Source organism: Frieseomelitta varia, unplaced genomic scaffold, assembly GCF_011392965.1.
Source record: "Frieseomelitta varia isolate USP_RPSP 00005682 unplaced genomic scaffold, Fvar_1.2 scaffold_470, whole genome shotgun sequence".
In the NCBI taxonomy this organism is placed as follows: Eukaryota; Metazoa; Arthropoda; class Insecta; order Hymenoptera; family Apidae; genus Frieseomelitta; species Frieseomelitta varia.
This window is the reverse complement of record NW_025110224.1, coordinates 288,280-297,826: the sequence shown is the minus strand read 5'-3', so window position 1 is coordinate 297,826 and position 9,547 is coordinate 288,280. Positions and strand designations below refer to the sequence as shown.

The 9,547-nt window shown below is 25.8% G+C and overlaps 2 protein-coding genes across 3 annotated transcripts; one reads left to right on the top strand and one right to left on the bottom strand.

Moving 5' to 3' along the window:
* Window positions 1-4,496: 4,496 nt before the first annotated feature.
* On the bottom strand, window positions 4,497-7,134 carry LOC122532764 (origin recognition complex subunit 2). Of its 2 annotated transcripts, XM_043661812.1 has the most exons (9): window positions 6,885-7,134; window positions 6,676-6,795; window positions 6,390-6,599; window positions 6,032-6,291; window positions 5,729-5,943; window positions 5,479-5,608; window positions 5,167-5,407; window positions 4,852-5,085; window positions 4,497-4,769 (listed from the first exon to the last, which is right to left on the bottom strand). In XM_043661812.1, the coding sequence occupies exons 1-9, from the start codon at window positions 6,925-6,927 to the stop codon at window positions 4,570-4,572; spliced, it is 1,653 nt and encodes a 550-aa protein (XP_043517747.1). In that variant the 5' UTR covers window positions 6,928-7,134; the 3' UTR covers window positions 4,497-4,569. The 2 variants fall into 2 exon arrangements, with proteins under 2 accessions (XP_043517747.1, XP_043517748.1); XM_043661813.1 differs by lacking the exon at window positions 6,885-7,134 and having other exon boundaries at window positions 6,680-6,793.
* A 187-nt stretch (window positions 7,135-7,321) lies between these two features.
* LOC122532765 lies at window positions 7,322-9,470 on the top strand. The gene is made up of 4 exons (XM_043661814.1): window positions 7,322-8,033; window positions 8,654-8,767; window positions 8,833-8,989; window positions 9,070-9,470. The coding sequence occupies exons 1-4, from the start codon at window positions 7,737-7,739 to the stop codon at window positions 9,237-9,239; spliced, it is 738 nt and encodes a 245-aa protein (XP_043517749.1). The 5' UTR covers window positions 7,322-7,736; the 3' UTR covers window positions 9,240-9,470.
* Window positions 9,471-9,547: the final 77 nt, after the last annotated feature.

Below are 9,547 nucleotides of genomic sequence, written 5' to 3'. Positions count from 1 at the left end.
TTACTAATATTTCAAACAGAACAAATGTTACTAAATGTTGTGAATGAATTTGAAAGCATAAAAAAGTAAGTGTCCTTAAACAATAAAAAGTTAATTAAAAAGACAACCTATTTTGTTTATTGATACGAACATTGAATATAGTATTTATATAAAATACGTTATATTGTAACTAGGAATCAAACAAGTATTAGTATACATTATAGTATATTTGATTAAGAAATAAATCGATGACAAGGTAAATAGATAAAAACATATTTTACATATAATTATTTATAAAAATATATAATCGAAATGTGACATGACATATCCATTTGTTGTATTCTCAATTAAAGCTTCCGCTAAAATATTAAGATCTAATTTTCCTGAAACTGACAATTCTCCCATATTAACGGGCATTCTATTTAACTATAAAGATCTTAAAATATAGTCTTCCATTTCGGTGTTTCTTGAAACCGTTACTTGAGCTAAACGTATCTTTCCTTTTCTTTCCTTAATTGATTCTTTATAATATTTTTTATCTGCACGAATTATTATATCGTAATATTGAATCTTATTAAACCACTTCCTAAATCTCGTAAAAATCACGGGGTCGCCAATTTTATGGTGGTTTACTTCTTTAAATAAATACGAAATTTAACAAGAAACTATACCAATAACTATTTATTAATATTAATGTACAAGATTTTATAACGTTTGCTTTAATTAATTATTAACAACTAAGAATATACAATATATTTTCTGCTATCTTTCTTCTTTCATCATTTTAAATCATCGTCGCTGCTGTTTTGAATACGCGCGCCGCCAGAACAAGCAAATTTTCATTCACAAAAAAAATTAATTTAGAGAATTAAATTGCAAATTTTAGTAATTACGTCTTCTTAATTAAATCGTCAGCTCTCTTTCTTGGACCCCATTTGCGGCATAAAGTGTAAAAATAAAAATTTTTTAAAATAATTAGTACGACTGGCTTATCGACAGATGGCGCTATTATGTCCAAATCTGTAGCGACCTCTACTTCGAAGAATTTAGATCAACGACATCTATGTTCATTAAATTGTTCCGTCGAGATGTGTATTTAAAATAAACAATAGAATATTTAAAAATTGTTAGTTATTTTATTGTCACCATGGAAATATTTACAAAAACTTATATATATTGCAATGATCATGTTAATTATTCATTCATTATTTAACTTTCGTTTTATTATTTGATATTTATTATTAGTAATTATATAGTTATTATTTATTTGTAGTATTGTGATATTAATTTATTTATCATCATAATTACTACAAATCTATAGCGACAATTACCTCTTCAAAATTAACATCAACGCCATCTACACAATCGTTTCGCCGAAAAGTATGTTTCCTGTAAACCGACATCGCCAACTGTATATAAACTCCTACCATAAGAATATTTGTAAATTGTTATTTTATTTTTATTATTACTATGGAGATGTTATTACCATGTTTACTTATTTATAGAGATGTATATATAGACCCCATTTTATAATTTGTTATTTATTCCTTAATTAACATTCGGAGAAAACAGTTATTTATTTGTGCTATAAACTTTATCTAATATATTATTGTTATTTAAATATCATTTATTATAATTTATTAAAAGTTACTAAAATTACGAAGTTCTTATTTATTTGTAGTATTATTATCATCATAATCACTACAAATCGAAATACCACTAATTTGTAAAAAAAAAATCAATGAAGATGAATAATTTATCAACTTTTGAAATTGCGTTGGGGTTTTTAACCCGGGATTACTCGCGTGAGGGTCTAGTCGCCGGGATGTACCTGCGCTAGACCCCCAGGTGGGTAATCCCGGGTTAAAATTCTTAGCTTGTATGTTTCATTTAAATTTTAAAATGCATTAGTGAAGATTTTTAAATTTTGCTTAATAGATCGAAATTCTTTTTTGAAATTTTATTCGATTTTTCGCAAACAACATTGAATATTGAAATCAAAGTTATTTGTGAATATAGTTCGTAGCATAATCTTCGAAATGTATATCTAATAAATGCAAATTATTGGTGTAAAACATTAAAATTAATTATTTTTAGTATCAAAATAAAGCGTTCCGTTACTCTATTTTACTATAACGGGATGGTGATATTTCTAATCCCGTTTAAAATATTTAAATTTATCTATCTTTATAGCATAGTCTATTAGAAATTGGTCGACCATGTGTATTACCTAATTGTTGCAAATTCTGTGGGCGATATCTGTCTTTGATGGGTTGTTTTCTGATAATCATAACTTAAATGATTCTTTATGTAATGCATTATCAAATTATACTTGTTGATTAGTCTATGAAAATTTTATTTCGAACTCATCAGTTATAGAAGGTTTTTTTTAAATAAGGGAAGTCAGATTTATTTAGAGTAACTCCAGAAACATTGTTTTTTTTTAGAGTTCGTTTTCTTTCACTGGATTGTTTTTTCCTATCAATTTGTAATTTGTGGTTTTCCAGAAATATTTACTTTCACAGGCCATTATTTCAATGATTTGTTTCTTGCAGAGACAATGCTCATACTCTTGAGAAAACGTATATGATGGTATTTTGCACTTATATTCTTTAGTTATCTAACATCATACACAATGTAACAGCAATGTATGGTGCTTCTGCTTTTGATTGTGTAACCAGCAGTTCTATAGCAGTATCTATAGCAGGTTCTGCATGTTTTAACGAGACTGATATGAACATGAACCTTTACGTTGTAAAGACCGAAGATTTTAAAATATTTTGGTAAAGTCTTTCCTTCAAAAGTAAGAGTATAATTTCGTTACAGACCCACTCCCATTTATTACCTTCAGCGATTTGAATCTTTTTATTCATTCCACTGGCATTTAAAATTTTACATGAAAAGATAGATTCATTAATAATTTCTATCACATCTATGTCAATTCTGTCTTCTCTTTGTATCTAGATATGAAGGCTTCCAGATCTCGTTTGTTTAGTTCTAAGTTGACAAACACGTTTGCAGGGTCCTTGTTTGAGAATGAGATCTTTGCATAGCTAAAGGACATGCATTTCATGTCTCCAATTTTGAGTAAACTTATCATTTTTGCTATCAACATTAAATTTCGGCGTTTGGTTTTCGTTTTGTGTTTGTTTTTTATTTTGACTTCTATTGTTGAAATAGAAAAAGTGAAGGTAAAAAAATCTAGATCACATAATCTTAAAGACAGATATTGCTCAGAATTATAACATAACAATTAGATGACACGTATGGACAGATCATTTTTATAGAACATAAACTGTGCTATAAAGATAGACAAATATATTTATCGCAAGAAATCAAACAAATCCTCTTCTATCAAAACTAGATGGAAGAGATACAAAGATGAAATTGGACTTTCTTTATAACATATTTCCTCAGCTATGAATTCAGTACTTTCTCACCAGTATGCAAATACAATAATTTATATGCAATACATTAATTTCGTGAAAGTAACTAAGAAAATATAATAGTAAATAAAAAACTATAACAAAAATAATCCAGTATAATGGTGAGATAATAAATGCAATTAGGCTGTGAGGAAAATTAGGCTTTTCTCAAAAAATGGCTACATACTCTACACATGGAAGATTGGGCTCAACATAAACGATGACAATTGCAGAAAGAAAACTGCTAAAAAAATAAGAAGTAAGCAGAGAGCTAACAAGCAATCTAAACAGCAGAACAGGCTTTGCTCACTTCTGGAATACGTTAAAAAGTTTCAAATCAAAATGGGTAAAAGCAAAAAAAGAATTTAGCAATGGCTTTTTTTTTAAAAAGAAAAGCTAGCAGAAAGCAATGAACAGAATCTGCTTACCATGGGTTACAGATCCATTACCGAAAAATTCCTCAACAGGTTATTTATTTCTAGATTAACTCTTTAACTATATTGGATTTTTTACAGCTTTGAAGAAATGTAAATCATCCTCAGTTCCAGGATCAGACAATATAAAATATAAATTATATATACATACATATATATATATTATATATATATATAAAATGATAAAAACATCAAATGAACGCTTTATATGCATATTAAAAAGAATAATTAATTTTAAGGTTTTACACTAATAATTTACATTCCTTAGATACACATTTCGATAATATATAATAATCATACGCATAATCCTACATGCTAATTATTGGCTTGTATATTCATATATAAATATATTTGACACATAGGTATATATGTGCAATAGTAATACACATGTAAAAATGTGTTTATATTAAAATTTAATATAGAATTTTATTCAACTTAAATATTTAAAAGAAACTAAAACAATATTATATTATATATAAAATATGATAGATTTTGTTTATAGAACTTTTTTTGAAGGACATAACATTGCCATAATTATATGCTACATTATTAACTTTTTAATAATATGTTTTATTGTTTTTTATTTTTTAAGAAAATATAAATTTTTTAATAAATTTAGTGTATAAAATGAATACAAAATGTATAAATATTTATATCTTACTATAATTTAGTGTATAAAATGAATACAAAATGTATAAATATTTATATCTCATATGTTATAGTTAAAAATATCACATATCGTGTTCTTCTAGAAACTGTTTTAAAAATCCATTATTTAATGGAATAATAAGATGTTCAACGCTATCAATATTGCGCTTTATTTTAACTAATTTATGATCTATAAATTCAGTCAGTTGTGCTCTTAATGCTAAATCTGAACTTACAAGAAATCCTTCACGGGCAGCTCGATACAGATCTTTAAATGCCATTCCTATTAATAAAAATTTTTATATAATTTAAGTTAAAACTATGTAATTCTATATATATGATTGTTTTAATAAATTTGAAATTACCAGTGAAATTAGCATTATTACAATTATTCAACTGATTCTTTGCAAGCAATATGTAGATTGATTTAGCATTTGAAGTTAGAGAAAGAAAAACATTATGAAGAGATGATAAAGCAAGAGCACCACTTTGTTGAACCAAGAGTGAGCTTTCATAAGATGTTTCTTCCTGGTAAGATAAAAATGTTGTTGTATCCCACCAAAAAAAATTGAATTTAGAATGTTTTGTGTGATCCCACACTATAAATGTGAAATCATATAAAAGTTATTAAAAATATAATAAAGTAATATCATAAAAATATAATATAAAATTGATCATACATAGCGGGGCATTGATATGATCAATTGATGCTAAAACACAAACATTCGGTATATTTGCAAGACAAGATAATAAATCTTGAGCTTTACTTGAACGTAGCATTATGCCATCTATATTATGTATTAACAAATATAATCTGTCTTTTGGGTTTTTCTTTAAAGTCTTTTCAATAAGATCTATACATTCAGTTGTATTGCTAGAACAATTCAACTCCAATAAATCAATAATTATACCATCCAATATCTAAAAAATGTTATACTATTTTTATTATATTATTTGAATATTTATATCTTAATTTCATTCATATGACTTACATCTTTTGTAGTTAAACTAGGGAAAAATCCATTTATTACTAGTGATGGATGATAAGATATACTTTTATGAAAATTATTGATCAAACATCTTTTTGAACCCAAACCATAAAGCAATACAGTATAACCTTGTCTAAAATACAACAAAGCAATACGTATTACCAAAATTTTTTAAAAGCTATATAGATTTCAATATCTTGTTTTTAGTATTTCTTAAAAGCTATGTAGATTTCAACATCTTTTTAGTACTTACTCCATAATAAAGTACCACATCGGAAATAGCATAGAATAGTTCCTAGTTAATGAATAAATATTCTTTTTATGTTGTGATGACACATGATTTTGATTTGCTAACAATGTTTCCAATTTTTCCTTAGTTAAACGAGAATTACGTAGATGTTCTAACGTCCGATCAGATGTAATTACCTTTTCTGATTGTGTCACAAAGTATTCATCAGTTTCCATATGCTTTAAAAGTATAAAATATACAACAATAGTAATCTATTATATAATTTGTTTACCAACATTCTATTGAAATTCATTATATTATACTTACAAAATCCTTATGAATAATTGAAGGTTTATTTTTTTTATTTATTTTTTTTGGTGTACACAATAAGTTTGATTGTGATATAAATTTTTGTCTTTGGTTTTTTGTTTTTATTTCATCTTTTTCATCGTAACTAGACTCTACATCCTCATTATCAGTTGTTTCATCTTCAGTATCTTCACTCGGGTGATAATCACTGGGTTCAGATATACTTTCACTTTCGCTTGAAGTTAATCCAGATTCATATTTTCTTGAAACAATAGGAACTGGATATTTGAAAATAAAAACTATTATTGCAGTATTATATTATTGTTAGATTGACTATTGAAAGAACATTATATTTTGAAAGTTTTTTTTTTTGTACCTTTTGAAATCTTTTGGTTTTTTTTTAGTGTTTTTGATAATTCTTTGTTATTTATATTTATCTTTTCAATAACAACTTTAGCTACAGGTAATTTATGAGCATTAATGGGTGTACGACACAAATATGCCTTCTTTGTCATGGCATCTTTTTTTCCAGGTGTCTGTAATTTGTATAATGCTTCTCCACTTACATCATCGTTTGAAAATAATTCTAATCAAATAATATATCTTAATTTTTGAAAAAAAAAAGAAAAAAACCAATGCTAAACATGTTACTGAAAAATTACCAATTGGCTTTTGTACATTTTCCTCTACGTCTTTAAGTTCATTGTCTGTTGTATTTATTTCTATTGTATCATCTAAATTTTCATCCGAACTAGACGATATATATCTTTTAGGTTTTCTTACTGAAATAAAGATAAGTTATTTAACAAAAAATCGTAAATAAATATATCTTCGAAGAGTAATGTTATCCATTTTTGCATGTATATGCTACCTTTTAATCGAGAAGAGCGTCGTAAATTTCCTACTGTAAACATTTTGCGCCTATTATAATTATTTCAAGAAATAAATGCACGAGAAAGTTATAACAATGCTTAAAAAATATTTCAACATCCGTAAAATAGGCGTTTTCAATCAAAATTGATCAATGGTATTAACAAACCCAAAATAACCGCTATTTTAACTATACCAAAATAATACATCTGCTACGCCATCATACGGAAAATTGTATTTTAATTGAACAAATAATATTAGTAACAATTTTGTTATTATTGTGATAAATTAATTTATACATTGAAATATTTATTATACAATCTGTTGTATAATTTTAAATGAATAAATAATGAATAAAAATATGCGTGAAATACAATCATTGTAAACTGTGCCCTAATCTTCTATAGTTATTTGCATTGAAAAATATCCTTAAAGCATTAAATTAACAGTTAAAGCATTAAATTATTGCAAAAGTTGAAGTGATAGAGCACATGAGCACATGATATAATAAATTCCAACCTATGAATTAATTGTTTCGTTTTTACGTTTATTGTGACGATACTATTGTTCATTGAACTTGCTATTGAGAAAACGTATATACGTGTGTGTTTATACATGTTTATATTAATTATATTGAGTATCGTATATTTATATGACAGTCTAATTTTCTCCCGGGTTTATGTAAATAGTGTGTTGGATAATAGTTCTTGGAAATATAATAAAGAATTATATTTCGTATGTACATGTATAGTACAAATTTCATATGGAAGATTTATAAATTACAAGAAATTTTACAATATATGTAACTAAACGCTATATTACTTTTATTGAAAGATAATTTGTTTTATTAAATATGACTGATTTTGATATGGAAGATTCCTTAACTAAGTTAAATACTCAGTTGAATAAAAGCATGGTCCTGATGGACAACACAGAAACTGGAACATCTCAACGAAGAAGTAATAAATCTATAAAGATCAATACAAAAATTCAACGTTCCAGTCTTCCTAATTTACCTATATCTAGGAAAAGCATTTTAAAAAGACCTGAGAAAAGAAATGTAGTAGAAGCAGAAAATAATGAAGAAACTTTAAGTGAAACAAATGACAGTAGACTATCATTGAATGTGTCTACTGTAAGACCACACAATGTGAATAAAATTTGATCTATACTTATACTATGTATTTTTGGAGGATGAGCAAAAGAGTACAAGTCAAACTTTAATCAAATTAATACAAGTCATTATTTTCAACAAAATGATGTATACAAATCATTATTTTCAACAAAATGATGTATATTTTGAAGTACAATGAGATATATATTAACTTTCATGTCTAAAATTCAATATCTGACCTTATATTGTATTTAAAATTTAAATGTTTTTAATGTTTCTAATGTTCTGCAGAAGTAACAATTTTTTGACTTATACCCTTTTGCAATTAGAAACGTATATATTTTGGTTGATCTGCACTGTTGTCTCCCAAATTTTTAGTACATATATATTATTCTGCTGGTATTGATCTACTAAAGACAGCATCATAGAAAGGAAGATATATAAAAGAGCTTAGCCTCAGATTATTTGTTAATAATTTTGATTTTTGATCATTTATTATCTCAGCAAAAAAAAAAGTAATATTTGTATTAAAATGTACGTTAAAACAAATAGAATAATGTATAACATGTGCTACAAATTTGGAGAGGCAACGATAAAGCTTTATATTTCTTTACCATAAATTTCTGCATGGAATTATTTTGTAAATTTTATTTTAGATCAATGATTTAGTACAACAAGAAGATTTAATTGCAGAAACTACAGATACAACATTTGACTTGGATGATTTATCTGATAGTGAAGATATATGGATTATGGATATTCCTGGAACAGTAAGTCAAGAATATTCGAATAAGAAAATATTACATTAATATTATAAATATTGTACAATTTGCAGGTAAATCCACAAGAACTTAAAGGTCAAACTTTAGTATTTGGAGAAAAATCTAAATTTAAAATTAACGAGGAGAAATACTATGCAGTGAATCATGAAGTTAAATGTAATGTCACATGTGTTTTCCATGCTGGCAAAATGAAATCACAATATAAAACTGGTAATATATTTATATGAAAATATGATCAGTGGCTGTTTTGTGTAAAGTTTTAAACATTTTATATATATTTTTTAATGTAGTTAATATGAAACCAGCGGGTACAATTACTGTCAGACGAAAACTTTCAAACGTTTCAAAAATTGAACCAATGCAGATAAAAAACTGTAGTGTACCGTTCCCAAAAAATTTGAGAACACGACATCCATTATTTGGTGTACAGTATAAAGGTAATATTGGTATCGTTCAATAAAGTAATTATTCTAGAGGTAAAAAATGGTAATGGAAAAATACAATATTATATATCATACTTTGTTTAAGCACTGTATATTATTGATGAATTGCAACTATAAAAAATTTTTGCATCTTTATTTATAAAAAGTTAAATTAATAGACAAAAATAAATAGAAATAATTTTAGCCTGACAAGATAAACTGTAAAATTAGGTTTTTGTATTTTATAATAAAACGTAACACTTGATTATCATATTGAAATATTATTATGTCCTATATCAATGATAAATATAACATGAATTTCACATTTAATTAATTTAAATAACTT

Coding starts and splice junctions, on each gene's coding strand:
- LOC122532765 (XM_043661814.1), top strand. CDS start 7,737: ATGACTGATTTTGATATGGAAGATTCCTTAACTAAGTTAAATACTCAG. Junction 8,768..8,832: donor TTATGGATATTCCTGGAACA/GTAAGTCAAGAA, acceptor TACAATTTGCAG/GTAAATCCACAAGAACTTAA. Junction 8,990..9,069: donor GAAATCACAATATAAAACTG/GTAATATATTTA, acceptor TTTTTAATGTAG/TTAATATGAAACCAGCGGGT.
- LOC122532764 (XM_043661812.1), bottom strand. CDS start 6,927: ATGTTTACAGTAGGAAATTTACGACGCTCTTCTCGATTAAAAG. Junction 5,609..5,728: donor ATGTGGTACTTTATTATGGA/GTAAGTACTAAA, acceptor GTTGTATTTTAG/ACAAGGTTATACTGTATTGC. Junction 5,408..5,478: donor CTAGTTTAACTACAAAAGAT/GTAAGTCATATG, acceptor AACATTTTTTAG/ATATTGGATGGTATAATTAT.